The sequence below is a fragment of the Rattus norvegicus genome, chromosome 5 (assembly GCF_021556685.1).
Source record: "Rattus norvegicus strain SHRSP/BbbUtx chromosome 5, alternate assembly SHRSP_T2T, whole genome shotgun sequence".
In the NCBI taxonomy this organism is placed as follows: Eukaryota; Metazoa; Chordata; class Mammalia; order Rodentia; family Muridae; genus Rattus; species Rattus norvegicus.
The window spans coordinates 138,734,567-138,761,093 of record NC_141538.1 but is presented as its reverse complement, the minus strand read 5'-3'; the positions used below and the strand labels follow the sequence as shown (position 1 = coordinate 138,761,093).

The 26,527-nt window shown below is 49.1% G+C and overlaps 1 protein-coding gene and 1 long non-coding RNA gene across 3 annotated transcripts in view; one reads left to right on the top strand and one right to left on the bottom strand.

Annotated features, from left to right (window-relative positions):
- Slc2a1 (solute carrier family 2 member 1) overlaps positions 1-16,061 on the bottom strand; it is a 28,246-nt gene extending 12,185 nt beyond the window's left edge. Inside the window, 2 exon segments of the mRNA NM_138827.2 lie at positions 4,774-4,869; positions 15,836-16,061. Coding sequence (NP_620182.1) covers positions 4,774-4,869; positions 15,836-15,853 — 114 coding nt within the window. The 5' untranslated portion in view covers positions 15,854-16,061.
- Positions 15,707-26,067, top strand: LOC108351021 (uncharacterized). 2 transcript variants are annotated; one of them, XR_015620469.1, is made up of 7 exons: positions 15,707-16,861; positions 19,280-19,405; positions 20,118-20,236; positions 22,582-22,768; positions 25,242-25,395; positions 25,511-25,652; positions 25,744-26,067. It is a non-coding gene; the product is annotated as an uncharacterized LOC108351021 (long non-coding RNA). The 2 variants fall into 2 exon arrangements; XR_015620468.1 differs by lacking the exons at positions 20,118-20,236; positions 22,582-22,768; positions 25,242-25,395; positions 25,511-25,652; positions 25,744-26,067 and having other exon boundaries at positions 16,478-16,861; positions 19,280-19,928.
- Positions 26,068-26,527: the final 460 nt, after the last annotated feature.

Sequence of the window (26,527 nt, the reverse complement as noted above, 5' to 3'; positions counted from 1 at the left end):
AAGTGGAGGTTATGGGGCCTACTTAGTGAGGTTATCATGAGAACAACTGAATGACCACCTTTAAAGCACTTAGAATACTGAAAGGAGAGTAAGTGAGTTGTAAGGGTTTGTGGTGGTGGGCCACACTAAAGCTGTTGGTATCCCCAAAAAGATGAGACCAGTCTTCAGCTTAGAGTCAGCTCAGCTCAGTAGTGCTGGGCTGGGGGTAGGAAGCAGGTCCAACTGGGGCCATTTCTAACACTGGCCAAGCCAGGTCACTTAGGGCCAGGTCACTTCCTCTGCAGACCAGGATCCTCCCTTGTCAAACAAGAAGGGCTGAGCTAACATCAGGCCCCTCCCAACAGCCTCTGGGTTCCAGAATGCCTCTTTCTCAAGAGTGCTTGGTCCTACCCCTCATCAAACAGAGGGAGGCACTGTGTAGGTCAGCCCAGGATGGTATCCAGGGTGTCACTGTGCAGTCACTGCACCCTCTGTGGCCAGGTTCACCCTTTCCACGCCAGGGCGGGGGCCCACACCCCTCCCCTCCCGTCCCACTGCAGCTCAGCCTCTCACTTGCCAGCCAACCTTGCTTCCTTTCCTTATCCAGGAAAAGGAAGACAGTCTAGTCCTCCTGTGTGCCAGGCTCACAAGGTGCAGGGAGAGGAGGTAATTTGAGGGCAGGTGCAATATAAACATTAAGATAATATCATGATTAATTACCACTCCCCGCAGAAGCCTTTCAGGCCTGTTTTATGGCAAAGAGCAAACTCCCAGTGAATGTATGTCTGCTCACTGTGGGCAAAGCTACCTCAGGACCTTGGCCACCCAGCCTCACTCCCTCAGAAGTACTCAGAACAGAGTGCCCAGTGCGCATACACAGATTCCACCCCAGGGAAACCCCTTCCATGACACTTTTTGCCTGGCATCTGACCCTCCTTGCTGTGGGGTCACTCCTCATCCAGGTAGGAGTGGGCTGCCAAATCCTTCATCGTGTCTTTCTGCTGCCCTCCCCTAACCTCTCCACTTTTGAAATCTGTGGGTTCAACCGGCTGGAGAACATAAATATTTGTAAGGAAACTCCATCTGTGCTGATCACGGACAGACTGTTTTGTCTTTAATCCCTAAACAATACAGCAGTCCAGCAACTTCTGACAAAAGCACTTACAGGGTCTCAGATGCAGGTGATGTGGGATAGAGTGTGAGGGGGGCTGTGCACAGGCTTGGGTGGTGCTGTGCTATATTACATGTGGGGTCTTGACTGTACAGATTTCAGTACACGTGGGGGATGGGAAGATCCTGGAACGACCCCTCAGATTCCCCACACACTCTCCTCTAAGGTCTCCCCCCACATCATCCCTTCTAGACGGGGGACCTTAGAAGACTGTTGAGTTCACAGCCATAGCTCCTTGCTGCAGAGGGGTCTGACGGACTGGATGCTGGGTTAAGTGCTTGTTGATTGCCAGTGCTGGCAGAATTGAACAGTGCTTTCCTTGAGCAATGGGTTCAATCTTATCCCAGCATGGTGGTCACTGTGCTATATACTAGCTGAGCCACACGTCCGTGTCCTATTCTTTCTACTTCCACCCTCTCCTCATGATACATGGGAAACCCAGACAGGCTTGTGAGAAATGTCTGCACTAGCACCGCTGTGCTTAGCTCGGGAATGTCACTCCATCACGGTCATTCTCAAGTCTGGCCCTTAAGAGGACCTTTGGATAGGTATTTCTGGCTGCTTTTATACATGCAATTCACTGGGTGGGCCCTCTGTGGCTTACCTGTCCTCAGACACAATGGGCAGCCTTCCTCCCAGCACTGGCCTCCCACTGTTCCTTACTAGCTAGGAAGCCTCCAAGTCAGACAAACTCATTCCAGCTTTGCTTGTCCCTCCTTGCAGTCTCCCAATCCCCTGCCCAGCACAGTTGCTTCCTACAGGTTCCCTAAACTTACCTCCTTAGCTTTTTCCTCTCCTCCTCTACTGATGCCTTATAACATGTTTAAAAATGAAGTCTAGAATAAAAACAAAAAAACTCAACACAAACAACCTCATACACGCCATCCCGCCACTAGGACCTCTTCTCTCTTCTCTACCAAGTCTACTCTTTCTCTCTTCCCCTCTTCAAACTAATGTGAGGAGATTTCTACACACACTGCCCACCTATCTGCTCTTTGTAGCCACAAAGCTATCACCTTTGTTCTACACTAAGCAGTGTGGGGGTGACCGGTCCAGCTCCGAGTATTTTCTCCCCTGCTCCTTTACTGTTGGGTGTGAGCCTATTACAAGGACACACTTGTGGAGAGAGTAAGCTTGACAAAGACCTCCATCCTTCAAACCTCAGGTCTTCATTCACCTTGTGATGTTCCTGTTTCTGGGTTCTATATTTTATACTGGCTTTTCTGAAGCAGAATCTTATATAGACCACACTGGCCTCAGACTTGCTGTACAGTCAAGGTCTTAGAACTCCAGAGCTTCCTTCCTGCCTCCACTTAAATCCCCACTGGGATTCTAGATGTATGCCACCATGCCCTGCACTGTCACCATGCCCTGCACTGCCACCACGCCCTGCACTCCCGTCCTAGATGTCAGCTCTCCATCCTAGGGTCCTTTCCATCTGCCTGGCACTGTCCTCAAGAGCTGACCTTCGCTCTCCTTACCTCACAGATCTCCCCCATGCCCATCTGGATAGCAGTGACTCCCTCAGTCTCCAGCCTGTGCACAAGAGACCACTCAGATCCGTGAGCACCTCTACACACCTCCAAAGATGGCCAACAGCCCAATCCCTGCCACCTCACACCTAGAGACAAACCAACTCCTGCCACCTTGCATCTACCAGCTCCTCCCCTGAACCAGACATATAGAAGCCATTTTTGACCCCTTTTCCCTCGTGTCCTCATACGGAACTTTGACTACATTACACGTATTTGTTTGTGGGGGAGGGTAATGTGTATTCTGGTATGTGTGTGGTGATCAGAAGACAACTTGTAGGGATCTTTTCTTGTCTTTTACCATGTGGGTCCTGTGGACTAAACTCAGGTTGTCAGGCTTGCTGGCAGGCATCTCGGACGCTGACCCATCTCTCCAGCACCCAGCACTTGTTCTTATGACATTATTCCGTGCGTGTCTGACCCCAGCTCACACTCTCAGATCCTTCAACTCCAAGTGCATTAATATTTCCAAAGATGCAGATCTGACTAGGCCTCTCCTCCTCCACAGGCTCAAAGGTCCTCATAATACCCACCCTCCGCCTATCCATCTGACTATGCCAGGACAAGCTGGGGGCTAGCTATGCTGTAGATCCAAGAGACTCACGAGAAAGTGGTCCAGTTCTGGCTTGCTGTGGAGCCAACTTCTCTTCTCCCCCAGCCTAACTCCCAACACTCGTCCTTCAGAGGATGCAGCTCTTTACTTGCTGGGCATCTTACCGCCTCCCCTGCGGGCCCCTCTGCCCTGCCTTTAGAGCCCTAGTTATGTCGTTAGCTCACTGTGACCAGTTACGACAGTGCTTCTCAGCTTCGGCTACCCTCAGCAACAGTTAAGGAGCTTCGCTGGCATCCCAAACCAGAATCTGGGTGTCCAGGGAGGGACCCTCAATGCAGCAAGCTTATCTCCCTACTTCCTCCCATCTTCCCATCTGCAACTTCCCCAAAAGAGCTGGCTGCAAAGCACACACCTTCATGGGTGCTGTTCTGAGCACTTAGTGAAAACAAGGTTTGGGATTTGTTCCAAGGGCTCACAGTTGCCATGTTAGATCCTGGAAAAATCCCATCAGGGCTGCTGCAGCTCAGTATGACTCAGCAGCCAAGCCTTCCTAGGGACTGGCTCCCCAGCAGCAGGCGTGGCCCCTACAGCCAAGCTCCGCCCACTTGGAAGAAGTCCAGCTGATTCCACACAGTCTGGTGCCCCAGCTGTGCCCCTGGTCCTGAGAGGCACTGGCGCTCACTGTCTAGTCTCATCAGCCTGGGTGGCGAGCACGGTCCTGACAGGAGGACATTCTACTTCCATTCCATGATCCCGAGGAAAGTGTGAATTGTTAAGGACAAGAGAGTGTGGGTCAGGAAGGCAGCCTGAGGCTATGGAAACAAAGAGCTTGGCTGAGATGCCACCATTCACTAGTACATGACCTTGGGCCCACGGGTCACTTCATCAGCCTGGGCCTCACTTTCTGAGTCTATAAAACAGAAATCACCAGTGTCAACACATGTGAAAAGCCTAATGCAAAGGAGGGGCTGTGACAATCTCCACTTCTGTTCCTAACCCGTGTTCCTTCTCTCAGAACAAGTAGGTGATTGCCAGAGTCGTCTCCAGTCTAAACACCCAGAGAGCAAGTGGGGGCAGATCTGAGATGTGCAACCTCCAGCTTCTACAGTACCTCGGGGCAAGATGCCATGTTTGTTTAAATTGACCGGGGACTTCCAGGGACAGGAAGCAGTTTGAGTGTGGAACGGGGGTATGCTGTACGTAGATGGCATGTGAGAACAGACTGCATGACAGGGTGGCACTGGGAAAGGCTCCTCTTCTGACCATTCTCCCCTCTGCCCGCCCGCCTGCCCAGCAGCAGTGCAGAGCTCTCAGGAGCCCCACATGCTCTGTAGGTGAAGTCCCACTACACTGTGTGGGACTGTGCTGCTCGGGATACAGTCAAGATGGCCAACCACAGTACCACCATTCTAGGGCCCTGAGATTCTTGAATTCTCGATGGGAGGGAAGATGGTCAGTTGATATCAATGATTGACACTGCAGCAGCACCATGAGTGTTGGGGTGATGGTATATATGGGTGGAGTGGCATAGCACTTACCTTCTGGGGGGCGTTGATGACACCGGTGTTATAGCCGAACTGCAGGGATCCGAGCACTGCCCCTCCCACGGCCAACATAAGGCGGCCCGTCACCTTCTGCAGAGGGAAAAAAAAGAAATCAGAGTTACAGGCATGTCTGGGCCCAGAGTACTACAGAGCAAAGTCAATGCTGGCAGGTTCCCATGTTCAGATATGCCTCGCCTGACTCCTGGCAACACACCTGTCCTTCTCCCAGGAAACCTGGCTACTTCCTGGCCTCAGGTGCCCAAACCTGCCCAGCTGACTCCTCTGAGGAGAGAGCAATCAGGCTTTCCTTTACGCAGTTAGAGGCTTTGGTTTTCTAAGGTCTCACTGTCCAGGTAGGAGTGATACTTACATTTCAGGTGGCCCCACACTGTGGGGAGGATGCGGACACAACCTTCCCTCCCTCACCAGGGAGGCCTAAATGAATAAAAGGGACAGTGCAGATGGGGAAGAAAGGCTCTGGATTTGAAGTCAAGGGCAATGGCCCGAGTCTAGCCAATGGGAACTCTAGAAGGATAGCTGGGTCTCCCTGCCCCACTGCCTTCCCACCCTCCATGTGCCTATCTGCAAAATGGGAACAGTCATTGTTCAGTGCTGAAGACATGACCCTGCCCTTCTCTAGCTTTCCCACCTTCACTTGGAGAAAACAACGTTCTTGGGAGCTCAGAGCAAGAGATCAATCTACTCCAATCTACTCAGGAGTCCCCATACCAATGCCCCCACCATTACCCCCAGTAAACCATGAGCTTTCATTTCAGGGTGAATTGTACCAGATAACAGAAATTAAAAAACTACATGCCAAAGCTACTAAGTGCTAAACCAAAGAGTTCCTAAGGGGAAAAGAGTTGAAGACAGCAGCAGGAAGGGTTGAGGCCAGCAGGTGAAATGGTCTGTTTACACAGAGGTGAAGGGTCAGTGAGGTGTCCACCCGAATAGATAAAGGTTAGGGACTCTCTCCAGCCCTTCAAATGAGGAAGCTAAGTAATGTAACTTGAGGCGGGCCCCTAACTGACTGTGAGACATGAGCTGGGGACTCATGTCAAAACAAAAGTAGACCGGCACCTACAGATGCCAAACGCCTGCACAGCGCGGGGTCCAAGAGGGAAGCATAGGATCAGGAGCCCCGTGAGCCTACAGAACAGTGGGGACAGTCAGAGCTAGGCTTCAGCCTTGGGTGAGTGTCTGGGCCTGTCTCTAGATTGTTAGATAGAGCTGGGCGTAGCCCTTAAGCAGACCTGTTCCTCAGTCTTCTCATCTTCCAGAAGCCTTCAGGACAAGGATTGCCAAAGCTATAGTTCTCACATGACAGTCTGAGAAGAGGAAGGCCTGGGTCTGCTCCAATGCACACTCAGAATGTTGGAGCCTGCCTTCTAATGGTCTGCCTGTCTCTCCTTGGCTGACCTTGCAAATTCATCCTTTACTGTGAGGCTTCCCTCCAACTCCCATCCTCTGTGAACTCAAGTCAAAAGGCTTGGCCTCTCAAATCTCCTGTCTCCTAGCTCTCTAGGGAGCCTCCAGATCCAGGACTGTGGGGTGAGTGGGCAGGGAGCACATGACAAGCTTCTGGGAGTCACAGTCAAGCCAACGGTCATCAGGTGACCACTGGGACTTAAGAGGCTGTGGTAATCATCAGTGGCAGGGCTCAATGGTGACAGCTGAGCCCCACCATATGCGGGGCTATCTGCTGAGTGATGTGCTCAGGGTTGTTCAGGTGTGACACTTATGGTATACAAATATGCATTTTTCTAGTACACATTAGAATAGAAATGAAATTATCACATACCTACAGTTTAGTGAGCTGTGGCATAGCAATAATGGAACATATGATTTCATATTACTTACAACAAACATATGAACATATGATTTCATATTACTTACAAAAAAACTAATTTTTTTAATAAAAAAATAGTAAGAGAACAATATAAACTTGTCAAAAGTTATACGGGTAGAGCATGAGCAGAGCTACTGCCATGGAGGGAGAGAGGTGGGTGCTGTGACACCAGGCCCTGTCTTACATTGAGCTACTTAGGCCTGTGTCTTCCATAAGGTGCTATCAATCTCCAGGGATTGAGACGGGAACTACTGGAAACAAGGACAAACCCTTTCCTAGGGGCTTTGCCATCGCAGTGGCAGATCAAGGTCTAACTTTACCTGCCTAATGTCAAGGGCGGCTAGTAGTCAAGTGAGCGCTGGTGGGGAGGCAGCACCCATAGTGCAGACTTCAGGAGAGCTGCTGGTGGTGGGGGGTGGGGAGGGTGGGGGGTGTTAAGGAAGCCTTGGAAAGATCGCTTTGGGAGGAGGATCAAAACTCAACTCCCAGTAGGTGACTTTGAAATCGGCTCGAAGGACAAGGACACAGTCTGCCAACTGGGAAGCAGTGGTAAGACAACATTCCAGGTAGACAGAACAGTATGTGCAGTGGTAGGCTGATACCGCTAGGTTAAGAAAATGAGGCTTGGCAAGGCTCAGTACAGCTAAGGGGAGGAATAGAGCTCCTACCCCTTGGTAGGCACATGGCTGAGGTCTGTCACCTGCGCCAGCCCTCTTCCCAGCCCGCAGCACCCCATCTACCACACTTGATGACTGCTGACTCAGACTTAAGGGGAATAAGGCCGGAACAAAGTCCACCAGCTCCCTTTACTTTGTTGTTAGAGGCTGAGGGGGCAGCCCTGCCTCTGAGGAAATAGGGACAGCTCACTGTCCCAATTGCATGTTAGTGTCCATATAAGGCCTGGGAAATCTCAACCAACAAGCGTTTGCTGAGTGAGGTAAGGACAGGAAATCACCCTCAACTTGGCCACCACTGTCCATCTGCTGCCATTAGCCTGCAGATGAAGTTGAGATCCATGAATTCAACACGTGTTTTTTTTAACCAGGCTGCCATGAATGTGATGACATAGAAGGGATGCAAACCTCATTTGAGAATGTGGGGTACCATTTCCTTCCCCAAGTCCTCTGTGATACGCCCATAGGGATGCAGAAGACCTTTGATTCAGGTATAGAGTTCAAATCCCTTAGGCAGACCCTGAGCTCTCTCTCAGTTCATCCAACACCAGGCCTCTGCATACAAGAGGCTCTTCCATGAGCCCCTCCCCCACCTCAGGAAGTAAATGGTGGGTGTTAAGTGGGGAACCTTTCTTCCCATTATCTGAGATGATAGGTAGCCCAAGCCACAGGCCAGTGCATAGTCTTTCTTTGATCACTGCCTTTTAACCCCACCTGTGTTGTCCTTCTAGCCTGTCCTGTCCTGTCCTGCTACAGGCTCTTAGTCAATATTGGCAGAGGGTGGGAAGGCGTGTGACACCACCACTAGGAAGCAGAGGCAGGGTATTCCTAGTGGGAGGAGAGTCCCAGCTCAGACGTCACTCTTGTCTGCTACTTCCTGTAGTCTTCAGGTGTGCTGGAGCATGAACCACTTGGCTCTTTAGCCCTGGGAGACAGGGAGGATGTTCAGCCCCCTGTACACATTATTTATTATAGTTCTTTTCTAAGAATACATCTGAGTGAAGTTCTCTGGCCTCCTATTTCACTCCCTTAGTGATGGTTTAATCTGGGAACACCAATGTTGGCCTTCATGTGACCTTAGGTCCCCATTCCTCTTCAATTTCCTTAAAGCCTTCTAGTGATGTTAAGATTTGCATGACTGACTCCCGGGCACCCTGGTGGTGGGTGTGTCCATCTGTCTTGAAAGGGGGGAAGAGTGGGAACCAGGCACTTATCAGCAGCACCAGTAAGGTACCAGGCACCCTGCCAGGGGCTGCTCATGTCCTGATTTAACTACCATGAACCCACTCTACTCCACTCTAGAAGAGATTGCTTCTGCTTTAGAGAACAGAAGGCTCAAAGAGGGAAGGAAAGGCTCCTACCCTGGAGTTCTTGGACTTCTCTGAAGCTTCAAATGGGAGGTGGAGGGGTAGGTAGGGAGGGCCTCTGGTACCACAGATCTGCCCTTCCTGGTCAGGTTCTCTCCTCTACTTCCCGGTACTGGTTCCTGAAGGAAGCTGGTGCTTTCTATGTAGGTCAAATTCCACTCCAGCAACTCTCCAAGTCCTGTCAATTCTGAACCAGCAGCCAAAGTCTGGGGACCTGTGGGACCTTCTCACTGGATTTTACTCTAAGCCAAGGTTGGCTGACAATCACCCCTGGGCTAAGGAACGAGGTCCCACCCAGCTAAGAATGGGCTTTATGGTTCTAAAGGATGGGGTTGAGGGAGGGGAATACATGAAAGCTACATTAAAATAGAACTTCCATGACCATTAACAAAATCGTACTCATCTGAGTTTGTTTGTGGCTTTGTGCTTCGGTGGCTCAGTTGGAGTTGAGGCAAGCTAAAGCAGACAGATCTTGCCACAAATTTTACTAGCCTGCCTTTTATAGAAAATGTGCCTACCTGAAACATACCTCCTTGAGCTGCTGGATGCGAAGTCAATGCCTGAACTGTGCCGGGCTCTCAACGCCTTTCAGGTAAAATGCACACCACCCTCCTTAAGCAGCTGAAAAGGGTATTCTTCCCATGAAGGGCAAACAACTACCTCCTTTGCCTGCAGGAGTGGACCTGGGGTGAATAAAGGAATCCCAAAGAAGCAGACACCCCTATGGTACACTTGGTAGTATGTTGGCACCAATTCAGCAGAGATAAAATAATAATATAATAATATGAGACTGGGCATAGACAAATGTCACTGTCACTCTTGGCAAGTTTAAGTCCCATCTTTTTCACTTTGGTGACTTTATGAAAATCCGTTCCCTATTTCTTCCATTCTCTTTGAGGTATTCCTAAGACACTGAGTGAAGACTGTGTTTGAACATGCTCCCAGAACTACCTGAGTAAATGAACATTGATTTGGTTATTAACTGAAGCAAATCCCTGTCTGTGCGACTTGGTATGTTCATTGGCAGCCGGAGCAGAAATGAATATATGTAATGCACCTAGTGACAGGATCACTGCTTCTCAATCACAGCAAAACACATCTGCAATGGAATATGTGCAGCTGTTGAAAAGACTGTAAAACATCCGTATGTGCTGGAAAGAAAGAGCCCTGGGGTGGCTTGTTAGAAAGAGATAAACAAAAACAAAAGCCCCTGACGTAATTGTATTGGAAAAAGAGTTCATGACCCAAAGTCCCCTGAGTTGCTAGATGTAAAGCCAATCAGTGTCCTAACTGCGCAGGACACTGAATGGGATGGGCTGCATGACACAGACGTGTGAGCCATTACACCAATACTGCACTCGGGCACACATCTATGCATACATACGAAAGGGGTCTCTGGGGTAAATACTAACTGAAAGCAGAGACTAGGCGTTTACTTTTATGCTTCTTAGTTTGCTCCATTACTTCTGTGATTTTTAAAATCCAATTTTATTTTCCATTCACATCTGGGGATTTTACTGGATACAGCCCCAGAGCTTGGCAGGCCCAGCACACTGCCTTCAGAAGTGTTGGGGAGAATGGTAATTCCAGTACGGAACTCTAGCTGAAGGTTTTACTTAGCTGGGAGACACTGCTCCCAGATTCATGAACAGGTCTGCTGTTACAAGTAAAAGTTTAGAGTAGAGAAAAAAAGGTATTATGGTAGGGTAACCTCCCTGGTGAGGGTTGACATTCGTCCAGTTGACTGTGATAAGGTGGAGGGGGCAAGGACAGGGCCGACAGAGCAAACTAACCCATAGCTGCTGTGGGCATGACCTGCTAATAGCTCTGGAGTGAAGGCTCCTTGAACTATACTCTGGCTGTTGGGGTCAGAAGAACTCTTTATGGAGAAGACAAAGGTGGTACTGAGACCAGAGGCCAAGTGTCTGGGTGAGGATGAGGATGGCACTATGGCCACAGTACAGTGCCAACACAATGATGCAGCCCACAACACTGAGGGCAAAGCTGGCTAACAGGCAGGCTGCGAAGGCCCACGCTCAGGCCAGTGCCCAGCTGAAGGAAATGACTTCAGCAGCTAACACTACTATCCAGAGAACTGGCACTGAGCACTGCCACACCACACTAGCCATGTGACTGACACAGCCACCACTGGCAGCACCCAAGGCTGTATGTGGTGTGGACCATGGATATTGGGTGCGATGCTGAAGACTTGCTCTGGCACACTTGGGGGCCACTTGGAGTCACCAGGAAAGCTGAGCAGGAAGCCATGGCTCAAGCTGGGAAGACAGCTGTAGCTTGATGCTCAAGGAAAGCTAAGAGGTACCGTTTCTTCTTCCCTCTAGCTGGGCTCCCGTCCTTCCTTCAGCAGCAGCCTTACGGACACCTGAATTCCTGACACCTACTGATGTGAAAACAGACCGGAGATCTAACAGGCCTCACATCTCTGTGCCAACATCAGTATAGATGGTCTACAAGTGAGCATAGGCTGGAGACATGACAAGGAAGCAGTTTCCCTGGACATTCTCAATTTCAAGGCAGAGGACATGAGCTGTGGATCAAACAATTTGGACAAATCATCTGGGGCCAGGCAGAAATGCTCTGCCACTTCTGGATGTCAAAGCCTTGGGGTAAACCAAGGCCGGGTTGGAGGCCCAGTGGCCCATGGCTCAGTTACTGCAAATCTGTCTCTGTATAAGCTCCTGCCAGGCTGGGTGGCTGAGTGACAGAGCCTTGGGCTCCACCCACTCCTCCCTGGGAGGGAGGTAACAATTGGAGACTTGTTTTGGGCTAGGCCAGCCTGGACACAGCCTCTCAGCCACTGAGTCCCGCCAGGAGCTTTCCTGGCCTCACAATCCTGGGACAGTGGTTGCTAGACTGAATGGCTTTGTCACCTCTGTACCCAGGAGAGAGGTGAGGGGTGAGGCTGCAGGCCCCAAGCCAATGTTGCACACTTCCCCCTTTGTTCCAGGCCTCCTAGCTCTGCCAGTGGGGGGTGGGGGATACTGATGTTTGTACCCTTGGTGCTGGAGCAGATCTCTGGGCACTGACACCCTGTGACCAGAAGGCACCCAGTAAAGCTGCACTCCCTGAAGTCACAAGCTGATTAGAGGGGGATTTGGGGCTGACCCAGCCAGGGAGAAAGTAAGGTAGAACCCAAGGGTGGCTTGACACTAAACAAGAATCATTTTGGTTTGTTTACATTGCTTTTATGTATCTAAGGGAGGGGAAGGGGGTCTTTCCACACCACCCTGATTGAGAACAAGAGGACAGTCTTCACCACAATTACCAAAGAAACTGAAGCTCCCAGGAAATCCACTTCCCTTCACAGAAGCTTCCTGACGTCTACTTAGACCTAATTAATGCAACCCTCAGAGTCCCACTGTACCCAGAAATGGCTTGGCAGTCCTGAAGCCTGGGGACTTCTGCCCACTTGGGACGGGTGGAAGATGGCAGAGAATGTGGGATAAGAGGGGAAAACTGTCAGCAGAACAAATGCCTCAAATCTTAACAGTCTTGTCTTGGACTTGGCTGGCCTCAATCTCCTCCTCTGTAAAAGGAGGCTAACCCAATTCCCGGTCTCTTCTGGAGAGTGGCTAGCTAACCCATGGCCAGGCCTCTTCCTCAGTTTCCTTTATCCTCATGCTACCTGCAAAGGCTGGCAGTGTATTTTGGAGAGTGGGAGGGGGGTGCAGCACGGAGTTGATAGTTACTTTTCTCTGAACTTTAAGGTCAAGGTGGCATGGACTCCCATTTCTCCTACAGTGCAGTTGTTAAGGCCTCACACGATAGGCAAACGCTCTACCACCGAGCGGCACATGTCCTGAGCACTCTGTGGTGCTTTCCTAACTACCCGAGTGGCCATCAGAGAACTGAAACAGAAGCCCAAGGTAGGACAGGCAACCGCACTGGCTGGCTTAGCTCTAGGTCTGGCACTTTGCCAGAATTCTCTCCACACACCAGATTCCTGACCTGACCAGTGAGAGCTTTTTTTTTTTAAAGATTTACTTTATTTATATGAGTACACTGTCACTGTCTTCAGACACAGCAGAGAGGGCATTGGATCCCATTACAGATGGTTGTGAGCCACCATGCGGTTGCTGGAAATTGAACTCAGGACCTCTGGAAGATCAGACAGTGCTCTTAACCGCTGGGACATCTCTCCAGCCCTGACCAGTGAGAGCTTTAATGCTCCCTAAGTAACACTCGCAGCTCAGCATCCTGAACCCTCAAAAGCACATGCTATTAGGAGGTAGGCTTCGGATGAGGTTGAAGGTTGCTGAAGTTTATTCTGGGTCCAGCATGTCATAAGGAAACATTTGGAACATCTATAGGGTCTGGCAGACATATATGTTGGGTCTGCTTTCTCCAAATTCCTTCCTTCCTTCCTTCCCTCTTTCTTTCTTTCTTTCTTTCTTTCTTTCTTTCTTTCTTTCTTTCTTTCTCTCTCTCTGTCTTTCTCTCTTTCTTTCTCTCTTTCTTTCTCTCTTCCTATCTATCTACTACTTACTTATGGCCCTATCTATCTATCTACCTACCTGCCTACTACTTACTTACGGCCATAGCTACTAACCTGGAACTCACTATATAAACAAGGCCAGCCTCAAACTCAAGAGATCGGCTGGCATGCCTGCCTTCACTTACTTATCTGTGTAGTGGGGAGAGACACATGCTAGTGTGCACATGGAGGTCAGAGGACAACTTGCGGAAATCAGTTCTCTCCTTCTACCTAGCATGTGAGTCCTAGGAATGAACAAAAGTCTTCATGCATGACCGTCAAAGTGCCTTCACCCATTCAGCCATCTCTCTAGGCTTTTCCGACTAAATTCTAACAGTCTAATGACTAGGATTGCTGTCATTCTGCAGATGAGGCAACTGAACTATGTTGAGAATTTAAAACCTCACTGTGAATCTCAGATACTTACGTTCTTCTACCACCGTATCCCAAAGAACCCTGTGATTTTTAGGTAGTTATATACTGAGTGCAGAGGCTGACCAGTAAAACTAACTAGCCTAACCAGGATGGCCAGGGCATGGAGGTGAACTCCTGCTAGCCAGGAGCTTCCACTTGCCCCTCCCTATTTTCTACTTAGTTACAGAGTATACCAGAGGTGTGCCAGACAGTCAAACAGCTCTCCAGGACTCTGTTTTAATACACAACACAAAAGGCTGTGGCCCTGATTGGGAAATCTGTGTCTCCAAAGGGAAGGGCTTTTCCCAAGAATGTACACAAGATTATTAAAATGTACCTAAACTGGGTACAGTGCCACACGCCTTCAATCCCAGCCAGAGGCAGGTGGGACTCTTAAGTTCAAGGCCAGTCTGACCTACAGGTCTTCACAGTGAGTTCCAGGACAGCCAGAGCCATGTAGAGTGACCCTGTCTCAAAAAACAAACAAATAAACAAAAACCGAAGTACTGAAACTGCTCTCTTGTGCTTTCTGAGTTGTTTTATTTAAGCACGAAAATCTTTTGATGTGTTGGGTGGTGATGGTGGTGGTGGCAGAGTGGCGACAGTGGCCCTGGCACACCTTAGATCCCATCACTCAACTCAAGAGGCAGAGGCAGGCGGATCGGAGTTTGAGGCCGGTCTGGTCTACAGAGCCAGTCCCAGGATAGCCAGGGTTACACAGAGAAACCCTGTCCCAAGGGGAAAATCCTATTGGTGTAAATAACAGTGCAAGTGCATGAATTCATTGACATAGATATAAACCATGGGGAAGGAGGGATTCCAAGATGGAGCCAGGAAGGAAAGTTTGTGAAGTACAGTAGAGAAGCGCACGCATCCACATGCCTCAGGCAGCATTTACTATTACTACTCTCCTTGCCGCTCACAATTTAAGAAACACTAGTGAAAAGAGACAGTGAGAACAGCCCAGACCTTAGGAACTGTATGACTTTAGGAAACTTACTTCCCTTTAGTGTGTTCCTGGTAAGGAAATACAGAACGGCATGGGAAAAGCAGTTTAGCCACGAGCCCGGTGATCAATGATTGTCGATTTTCTCCTCTTATCCGCTCAAAAAATAAACATCCAGCGAGTGTGGTGGTACGCGGCTTTACAGAGCTCGTGAAGGAAAGGAAAGGCAGGCTGATCTGCGAGTTTTGAGGCCAGCCTGGTCTACATAAGAATTTTAGGGCAGCCAGAGCCGGGTAGTGAGATTATGTCTCCAAAATAAAAATAAAAATCCAAGGAATTTGAAAGGACAAATTAACCTCGGTCTGGCACTACAGAGGGTAAAGCAGTGCTTTCTTTTGAAGAAGTCGGGGAGAAAAGTTCTACATGGAGAAACCGAAGTTCGGAGTTTAAGTGGCCTCTGAAAGACTCCGGGGCCTCAGACTTTCATTTTTTGTCTCTTTTTTTGTCTTTTTTTTTTTTTAACTTAGTTACATTCTATCCCTATCACTGTGGCCCTGCAGAGACTGTTAATACGACCATCGGGAGCCAAATGGAGCTTCCTTTACTGGGTCCCACCAAAACACCCCCATTGCCCAATAAAGGCAGCCCGGGATTTAGCACATGTTCGGGCTTTAAACGGGGAAGTGGGGACATGAAAGTGCGCATCCTTGAGCCTTCCTATAAACCAAGACGAGAAAATCCAAATGCCTTTTTAAAAAATTTAAAAGGGACTAGAACAAACTACACAAAGCAAAGGCGATACAAGAAAGAAACAATGTCGCACATCCAGGAGGGATTCCGTAAATCGGGCTCAAAGTCTGATCACAGGTGGAGAGATCCTATCCAGACAGAGGCTTGCCCCGGAGAAAGGCCCCACATTCCTGGAGGACTGCGCATCGTGCGGTCCCCGGAGATCGTCAGCCCCCGACCCAGGCCTGGAGGAAGTGCCTTCACCTCCTAGCCAGCCCCAAGGCCCGGGTTCCGGGCGCCGCGCGGCTCGGAGCGGGTTCCGCCTCCTCCGCGCCTAGCCGGGGCTGGGCCGGGGGCTCGGCCCTTTTAGCCAATGGGCGCCGCGCTCCGGCCCCCTCCCCCGCGCGGGAGGAGCCGCCGAGGTCGTGCGCGACGTGCGGCGCCTGGGCCCCCGATCCGCGGCCCCCGCCCCGGCCGCGTGAAGCGCGCGGTGGCCGCGTGAGGCAGCGGAGACTCGGACAAGCGCCCGGGCCCGCGCTCGGCAGCACATCGCCGCCCAGGGCGCACAGCCCCGCTACTCACCTTGCTGCTGGGCTCCATGGCCGCGCTGCGCTCGAGGCTCAAGCTGTGCGGGCTGTGAAACGGAGAATGGACGTTCTGTGACTATGCGTCTCCCGCCGGACCTCCGCGCCCTGACTCACTTAAGACCCTGCAACCTAAACCGACACTCCACAAGGGATTCTTGTGTTCTTAGGAAGAGAGCGCGCGGAGCTGCCTTTTTATAGGACCGCCGCCATTGGCCCGCGCCGCAGGGGGGGGCGTGTAGGTGGGCCGGGGGGCGGGGCCTGAGGACCACGTCCGGGGCGGGACTCCAAGGGGCGTGGTTCTGGCGGGAGGGGCGGGAGGGGCGGAGGGCGCCTGACCGCAATCTGGGTTTGGATGCTAGAATTTGCAGTCCCCGGGTGCGTGGCACCCCTGGGGGGCGCTCGCTGTGTGGCTCTGGGCTGGTTTGCACACCTCTCTGAGTCTCAACGGCCACTAGCAAAATGGTAGCGCTTGGTTCAGGGCTGTAAGCCAGTGCTAGGTCTCCGGCTTCCTCACTAGGCTGCGGGATAACTTTGGTAAACTGGCGATAATAATAGTACAACCTCCTGGGTTGTTAGGAAGATTAAGCGAGTTAATATTTGGAGGGTGTTTACAACCACGTCTGTTATGTGTAAAGAAAGTGGCATTAAGTTCATTAGAGAGACCACGGGAGGAGGTCTGGCTCCGAGGTTGAGTTCTCTTTCTCCATGCTCCGAGTACCTATGCCCAAGCCCAGTTTCCTCTTTTGCTCCTAGACACCATGTCCGCCACTTCTCTGAGCTGTAAAGCCGCCACCTCCCTCTATTTCTGACTGTATGGTGATACCTAAGTGTGAAGACCAGAGAGGGTGGGTGTCTAAATGGTTAAGGACACAGAACACCTTGGCATTGAACCAGCTCACCTATAAACCGCCTCTAGCTGGTTCTGGGCAAGCTCCCAGCCAATGAACAGCGGTTTTCTTCTGGATAAAATGAAATTTGTATCAAACTGGGCTCTGAGAATCACAGGTGTGCTCCTGAAGTGGTAAGTATTACAGTTGATAGCCTCTGTGGTCCCTCGGGTCTGTTTCCCATCTAGCTAGGTTCAGCTAAAGGAGGGATCTGGGAGAAGTTAATTTCTGTTGGAGACAGGAAGCTGAGCTTTGTCCCAGATGCTGGCCTAGGGGGTACCCTTGTTGGGCATGGATCCCTGAAAAGTAAAGCATGTGGAACTGGTGAGTCTGGGATCCCCTTCCTCCTGTCCCCTGATCACCACCTTGTCCCCTTCCCCTGCTTACTGCAAGATCTATCCCCTCTGCTCTTGCTTCCTCCAACCATGGACCTAGTTCTTTCCCTCAATACATATGATGTCGAGGCTGGAACAAGGCCCAAGCCTGGTCACCCAGGCCCTTCCTTAGGGTACCAGTTCATAAATTCAACCACCCCCATTATAGAAGTACATCCTATATCTCAGTCAACAAGACACCAATTAGCCATCTTTTTTCCTCCTCTATTATGGTCCTGTGCTAGTCAATGTCCCAGGGACAGAGGCATTAGCCTATTACTAGCTTCAGGGAATCCTCAAGATGGGGGGACAGGGAGAGGGGCAGTGTATACCATCACCAAGGATGAATACAGGATAAGTCTCCAGAGATAACTGGGGTGTGTTTGTGTGTGTGTGTAGTAGTAGTAGTAGTAGTAGTAGTAGTAGTAGTAGTAGTAGTAGCAGCAGCTCTTTGGGAAAGAGGAAGTGATGCTAAGGAGGGTTTGGAAAGTAGTTCAATAGGCAGCTAGAGATGTAAGCCATTTTTGATAGAAGAGCAGTTAGTTACAAAGGCAGCCTTTAGACAGCACCCCGAACCACAAGCTTCAAACATTGGAGTCCCAGCTCTGTAGCCACTTGCCGAATGCACACTGCTCACATCTCTTCTCAGCTTCAAAACCCACATCCATCTCTAAAATGGGTCTAATAGTCTCCTCCTGGTTTGAATAAATGTTTCTCAGAGTAACTGCACTAATACTTCTGGTTTGCTTTATTGAGGCAGGCACCCCAGCTGTCCTGGAACTCACTATGTAGACCAGGATGACTTCGGATCCACTTGCCTATCAAATGCTGGAATTAAAGGCTTGTGCTACCAGACCCTGCTCAAACTGCACTAATTGTTGGCGTCAGCATTTCAGCCCAGTGCCATGGTCCCATGGCACCAACACAGAAAAAGCAGAGTAGCCAGGAAAACAGCGTTACTTTTCCCCATTTCCCTATACCTGCCCAGACACAGATCCCATTGTCTGCTTGGAATTCCACTTCTCTGTCCTCTCTTTGTGTAAATGTTTTATAGCCCCTGGAGGCAACTGTTTGGAGGCAAATTTACTAGGAGCTATGGACACTGGATCAGAGGTTAGATTCTTAGGTGGACTATTATCTTGGAGACCGAGTCCTTGGAAACAGAATTTAACCCTGTAGAGAGCACCAGAGAAAGTCCAGGAGATACAAAGCCCTTAGCTAGGATCGTGTGCCACAGAGAGAGGGATGTGAATAGAAGCCCGGAGGAATGGCTTCTTGAAGTGTTACTGGCTCCTAGAAACTGGTGTGTGTGTGTGTGTGTGTGTGTGTGTGTGTGTGTGTGTGTGTGTGTGCGCGCGCGCGCGCGGAGTAGGAGCTGAAGAGATAGTTACAAAGACCCTGGATGCCATCCATTGAGGTAGAGGCCAGAACTTTCATTACTGGATGGGCAGTGGGGAGCCATAAAGGGTTCCAAAGATCCCGGTGACAACTCAGCATCCCCAAAACCGCCCCTACCTGAGGCTTCTAAAGAGAAGGAATTGAGGGGTCCCACAGCGACCACCTAGACCTGGTGAGACTTGCTAGTCTGTGCCTGCACTGGCAGCTTTGTTCCCTGGAGGCTGACTTCAGCCCTTAAAGGAACCAGTCTTTCCTGGGTTGTGTCCAAGACGCTCCAGCCCCTACCAGTCTGAAAGAAAAAGAGCTCCCAGGACTTGGGGGGAGGGGCCAGGTGCACATGATGATTCGGGCAAGTGCCGGCCTGATGCGTGTCAGCCAGCACGCCTGTGGACCCAAGGCCCTAGAAATGGGCGGTGCTTTCGCGGGCGGGTCCTAGCGGCAACGGAATAAGAGTGAGTAAGACAGCCCGGAAAAGGCTCTGTTGCCTTTAAAGGCAAGTGTTCCCGGTAGAGCGAAAAGGCTTTGCTGAATCAGTGGCAGCTGATGCAAGGGGCGCAGGCAGGGGATGGGAGGGGGAAGCCCTTAATCCGAAGGCTGTTTTGCAACTCAAATCCTCCCGCGCTGGAGGTAAACATGGTATAGGACTCAAGGAGGGCAGGCTGGGCCAGGCAGGCTGGGACAGTTCTGTGTGTTTTTATAATTCATTCTGATTTGCACACCTGCCCCAATCACCTGCTACCGGCTCATCGGTGTCCCTTTATGATCATTTTGTCTCTGCAGGCGCCACCACCACCTATTCATTGATATGAGGGATGCTGAAAGGAAGTATCCCTCCTCCACTGTATCCTGAGCGCCACAACTGGCTGTCTAACTGCCTCCAAGGACAACGTTCTGGGTATCCCACAGGTGCTCACAATCACCGTGCTTAAATCTCGGCATTGCAGCCCTAGTCCTCCAAATATCCCAAAGATGGCACTTCCAAACTGTCTCGGACTCCTCACCCTCAGTACCCAATATCCAGCCAACCCGAGGCTTCTGCCCTTCCAAAGGACTGTGGGCCTCCCTCACCTCCCTTCTCTTCACTCCCACTCTCCATCACATAGCGCCATTTCTCAGTTTTCTTTCCACCTTCCATGACCGTTGTCGCTGTATTAAGCATTTTCCCATGGTATATGACAGCACGGCTAAACCTCTCAGGCATCAATCACATGAAGGGTCATATGCAAAAGTGTGTTTGTGCAGGCACATATCATGGAAAACCTTCTGAGCTCAGAAGTCTGGAGGACAGTTCTGTCTGGAAGGGAGGGGCTCCACTGTGAGGGGGCCTGCTGGATAATCAGGGTGAGGCCGCTGGAGAACCAATAAGTGGTTCTCCTGTTTCTCTCTTTGCCCCAAGCTGATATGACTCAGCAACTCACGATAACTAATCCCATCTTTATTGAAAAATTTGATGCTTTGTCATTTTTTCTTCCTTTTTTATTATTTTTAATTTCTCAAAAATATGGCATTAAGGATGGGGATTGAACCTGAATGGTCGAAGGTTTGCTTAGCCTGGATTTGATTTCCCAGCACTGGACAGAAAAGTTGCATTAAGATTATTATTTATCTTCACAAGTAGGTTCCGGGACACTTTCACTCACCCCAGCTTGAACTTTACTTGGGATAGGAGGATCTGTCTCGCCACACCCAATTCCTGACCCTGTTGCTGTTTTTTTCATGACGATACTGATTACCCAGGTGTGTTTTGTTTGTGAAAATATCAAGCTGTGGATGTTTCTAATGTCTGTGTTTGTCTGAATGCATATTGGGCTTCTGTTTGTTTTTACTTAAAGTCTTTATGTGGTTCTAGGGAAATGTTCCCTGCCTGCGTCTTCCAGTATGGCAAGCCCGCAAATCAATACCTGAAGCACACTGGGTCTCCTAACACAGACACACAGACACACACACACACACACACACACACACACACACACACACACACACACACACAGATACACACACACTCATATACACACAGACACACACACATATACACACAAACACACAGACTCCACACAGATACACACACACTCATATACACACACAGACACACACACATATACACACAAACACACAGACACCACACAGATACACACACACTCATATACACACACAGACACACACACATATACACACAAACACACAGACACACACAGATACACACACTCATATACACACACAGACACAGACAGACACACACACAGACACACATATACACAGAAACACAGACAGACACACACACAGATACACACACACATACACACAGACACATACACACAGACACACACACAGACACACACTCACTCACACACATACCATACATTCACACACATACACACACACCCAGTCACACACACACTCACACACACTCACACACTCACAGACACACACAGACACACACACAGACACACAGACACACTCATACACACATACACACTCACAAACACACACACACACTCACACCATTTTGTTTTATTTTGGTTGTTTTTCATTTGTTACTTTTTTGGACTGACTGACATTATGTCAAACTCAATCCTCCTGCCTCAGCCCCCAAGTGAGCCACTAACTCCTGCTTTTTGTGTGTTAAATGAAACAGTCTGATAATCCAATTAATTAAATTTCCTCAGGAAGTCTACGAGATGAAAGTTTTTCTGCTACATTCTCTAAAGAAGAAAAGGCTCTACAAAGCAATTTGCCCAAATCATATAGGTGATAAATATGAGTTTTAGTAGATTTTAAAAACATGGGGCCGATGAGATGGCTCACTGAATGAAAGGGCTTGCAGTACTTGACTTTGACTTGAGTTCAAACCCTAGAACCTGCATAGAAAGCCAGAGACTGCATCTCTAGCCCAAGGATACTCAAATTGAATGAGAGGTGGAGACAGGCACTCCTGGTGGCAAGACAATGGAGAAACAAAAGAGACTCTGCCTCAAAAACAAGGTGGACATTAGAGGGAGAGAATAGCAAAATTCATAATGCATAGTGAGAGAGAGAGACAGAGAGACAGACTCACAGAAATACACACAAACCCACAGAAACATACACAGAGAGGTGTAAAATGAATAAAACTTACAAACAAGGTAGAAGCAGAGAACTAACTGCAGAAAAGTTGCCCTTTGACCTCTACATGCCCTAACTCCCACATTCACACACAAATCTTTAAACTAAAGAAGGACTGGACCAGCAACACTTGTCTAGGCCCCTGTCCCAGTACCAGCCGGGCAACTGCCTAGCCTGGTTCTAATCAATTAGATTACAATTATTTGAGCCTTATCTTCCCCTGAGATAAATACCTCTCCAGGGCAAGCCCTTTGTCATTCCCAGCTTCCTTCTGTCCAGCAAGTTAGTTGGCACCAGAAATAAGCTGTAAATGCTTAATGAGTGACAGAACCAAGGAATAAATGAAGAAGGAGGTGACAAGGTGTGGAGAAGACATAGTATAGGGCTCAACAATAGACCTGCTTCACGGTGTGCCTTGGGTGTGTGACCTGACCCGAGTCTCCCAAATGCATCCTGGGAATATCTCCACCTAAAGAACTGACTGTGAAGGGGTTGGGGATTTAGCTCAGTGGTAGAGCGCTTACCTAGCAAGCGCAAGGCCCTGGGTTTGGTCCCCAGCTCCGGAAAAAAAAAAAAAAAAAAAAAAAAAAAAAAAAGAACTGACTGTGAGGGCTGGAGAGATGGCTCAGTGGTTAAGAGCACTGACTGCTCTACCAAAGGTCCTGAGTTCAAATCCCAGCAACCACATGGTGGCTCATAACCATCTGTAATGAGATCTGATACCCTCTTCTGGTGTGTCTGAAGACAGCTACAGTGTACTTACAGATAATAAGTAAACAAATAAATAGATAAATCTTAAAAAAAAAAAAGAACTGAATGTGAATATGAAGCGAGAAAATAATATTGCATGATTGTGGCCATACAAGTAGTTAGACAATAGTAGTCATTATATCCAGGTTTGCATCCTCAGAACCCTGTTTATACCAGGGTTGCAGGCCCTTCCTGTCTCTTGCAAATTCTATATGTTGCTTTTTTTCCAGGGGCCTCTGAGATTGGAGAGAGGATTGGATGCGGCTCGGAGACCTCCATTCCTCAAGCCTCAGGAAGGTGCTAGGAATCAGAAGTCTAGTGTTATCTCCAGAGGTGTTGTCCTAGGCCAGTCTTCCCTGTGGATGTTTCTCTCTCTAAAATGGGCCCTGAATACTCTACAAGTTGTTGGGTTCTGAGGTGGGTTCTATACTTTGTCCTGGGCCTGACACATAGTAGGCCTTCTATAAAGATTGGGTGTGAGGAGCAATAAGGAAAAAGAGCAGCTCAGGGAAAGCGGACAGCCATCCTTGGCTGGCTTGCTCTGAGAACTGACCTCTACAGAGGGGTTAACTGGGCATCCATTTCACACAGATGTAACCAGCAAGCCACTGTCCCAGGAAGCTGTCCTCCATCCCCTCCACCTTTACAGGGAATCCCAGACAGGCTGAGGAAACTGTAGCTTAGAGGTTAAGGTGCTGCTGCTGCAGGCTGTGGAGAGGGAGGAATTTAGTAGCAAGTTGAAACTTGGGCATCTTTACTTTAAGAATCCACCATGTAGTCGAAAGAAACACATGACAGCTCACCCCTAGCAGGTTACCTGTGTCCATCTTTCTTTCCTCGCTGTCCCCGAGGCCCCCACCTGGATGTCTCCCGGCAGTCACAGGCAGTTCATCAGGAAGAGCTGGGTGACTCACCCTGGTGCTGGAGCTGACTCATACTTTAATAGAGGGAGTGAGATCCTATCCTTATAGAAGTTTGAATCGAGTGTCACAGATCCAGGATGGTGGGCTAGTACCTTAGAGAAGGAGAGGACTGCGGCTGGGGACTCGAGAGGGAGGAGAGTTGGTCCATCTGGGCTCAACGACAAGTTTGCTAGTTGACTTCATCTACTCATTCTCCCTCAGACTCTTCAACTTTATAATCAAAGCACTGAGGCAGGGAATCTGTACAAAAAAAGCAGACAGAACCCCTCTTCTGTGTGGGACCTGGTGGAGAAAGGTCAATCTAAGTGAATTGCGGGACCTACGGGTAGTAAAACTAGGGGCAGCTTTTTCTTGTTTTTTTCTTTTGAAATATTTTTTCTGGCTTTTCTATCAGGAAGGAGTAGCCATTGGGTAATTTTTTTCCTCACAGGAAGTTGAAGATACACACACACACACACACACACACACACACACACACACACCCCACACACACGCGTGTGGGGTGTGTGTGTGTGTGTGTGTGCGTGTTACATTCATATTCATGCCGGTATTTGCAAAGGCCATACAATCCCTGGCCAGGGGTAGTAGGTTTAGTAAGCTGGGGTCACTCAGAGCTCTGTCTCCCTGGAGCTAACAAGGGTAAGGATTGGCATGGGGAAGCTACTCAGGAAAGGGCTGTAACTATTCTGAAAACTAGATGTGAGAACACAGGACAGGAGAGGAAGCGGTTCCAGACTCAGTGGTTTTAAACGGCAAGGATTTGTGGCTTTGGGACCCATTAAGCCATTGCACGTGCGGCATTTCACATGACGTCAGCTGAGGTCATCCACACAGCTGTGTCTGTAGACACACGGTTGGTCTCACCTTTCCACATGGTATTGTACCCTCTTCCGCCTGTCGCAAGATAGCATGGCTTCCCTCCTGCCTGCCAGCTGGGTTCTAGGACAAACCCCAGTGTAACGAGCTTACTGGCTTATTGGCCAGATATATCAATGTAGATCATTCTGGGTTTTGGTCGCTGTGTCATTTGACCATGAGCATGTCTCTGCAAGAAAAAAATTACCCAAAACAATGTTTTTTTTGGTTTGTTTTTGTATTTTTGAGACAATGTCTCATAATGCCCAGGTTGATCTTAAACACTTTATGTAGCCGAGGATAACCCTGGACTCCTGGCCTTCTGGCCTCTAGCTCCCAAGTGCTAGGATTATAGTGCGTCAGACCCAACACCTTTTTCGCCATTAATTAATTTATTTATTCACTTTACATCCTCATTGCTGCCCCTCCCCTCCCCCTTCACAGAGTCTCTCCTTCTATCTCCTCTCTCTTCCTTCTGTGAGAGAGTGGAGGCCACTCCCAACTGGAATTCTTTAGATAGTTTTCATCATGAGCCAATTATAAATAACTCTATAAATAAAAATATTAACATCTTATTATAAATTTTTAATTTTTTTTTTCCGGAGCTGGGGACTGAACCCAGGGCCTTGCACTTCCTAGGCAAGCGCTTTACCACTGAGCTAAATCCCCAACCCATAAATTTTTATAAGAGAGGAATTACAAGGTGAAAAGATATTCTATAATTTTTAAGATTTTGACATATTGTGCTTCAAGAATGATATATTTTTTTGCCAGGCAGATTAAAGTGCCTTTAATCCCGGCACTTGGGAAGCAGAGGCAGGCAGATCTCTATGAGTTCAAGGCCAGCCTGGTCTACATAGGGAGTTCTAGGACAGCCAAGACAGAGAAAACCTGTCTCAAAATACCAAGAAGAAGGAAGGGGGGAGGAGGAAGAAGAGGAGGAGGGGTGTCTTGTATCTATAACCCTAATACTGAAGAGCTTGAGGCAGGAGGACTATGGAACGTTTAAAGTGGGCCAGGGCTACAGTGTAAAACCTTGTCTCAAAATAAAAATGTATTTTTACATCTTGTTTTTCTGCCTGCTGAAGTATGAATCATGTGCTTTCTTTCAGATCTAAACTGCTGAGGGTGAATTCTAGATTGAGGCCACCCAGGCTTCACATCCTCAGTCCGCTACTACCTGCAAGTCATATTTTATTGTTGTTTGCAAGCTTGACACACACTAGAGTAATCTGGGAAGAGGACCCTATAAAGATGGACCTCTAGGCAAGTCTGTAGGGCTTTGTTTGTTTGTTTGTTTGTTTGTTTGTTTGTTTGAGACAGGATCTCTCTTTGTAGCCCTGAACTCACTTTGTTGACCAGACTGGCCTTGACCCTCCAGAGATCTGCCTGCCTCTGCCTCCAGAGTGCCGGGTTTAAAGCCTTGGACCACCATGACCTTCCAGCATTTTCCTGATTAATGATAGATGTGGGAAAGCCCAGCCTGTGGTGGGCAGTGCCAACCTTGGACAGGTGATCCTAGGGTATGTAAGGAAGCAGGCTGAGAGCAAGCCATGGCTGGGGCATGGGGAGGAGCACCCAGTAAACAGTGTTCTTCCATGGTTTCTGCTTCAGTTCCTGCCTTCACACTGTGTCCTTGAGTTCCTGCCCTGACTTCCCCCAGTGATGGCATATGATCTGAGAATTATAAGAAGACATAACTTTCTTCCCAAGTTGCTTTTGGTCATGGTGAGCTGCCCTGCATGGCCTGGTCCTGGAGCCCTGACTGGGGTGATAAGGGTGATAAAGGAGGTTCAGTCTGTTGCTATGTACTGTAGTGCTGAATTCTGTACCGAAGGTCTAGGCCTATGAGTGAATTCTCACACTCACAAGCTTTTGTTGTGCAAACCTTGTACCTTGATTTAAAACTAATGGTTAAATAAAATTGACTACAGCCAATTACTGAAGGGATTAGAGGTAGGTGGGTTTTGAGTTACCTGGTTGGGGGTGGAGAAGAGAGAGGAGGAAGTCACCACGACGGGAGATGGCGCATGAGTGCATGGCCAGGAGAAACAGCTAGTATCTGGGATACACAGCTGGGGAGGTAGCCAGGACAGCAGTTAGACGGAGAGGTTAGGGGTTACACCCCAGTAATTGTAAAAGCCAAACAAAATAACCATAGTCTGAGTCTCATTTATTTGTAAGCTAGTCGGGGATAAACTTAAATGGGTTGTACTACATGAACATACAGAAAATCTGGGGGGGCTGGAGAGATGGCTCAGAGGTTAAGAGCACTGGCTGCTCTTCCAGAGATCCTGAGTTCAATTCCCAGCAACCACATGGTGGTTCACAACCATCTGTAATGGGATCTGATGTACTCTTCTGTCATGAAGGCATCCAAGCAAATAGAGCATTTATA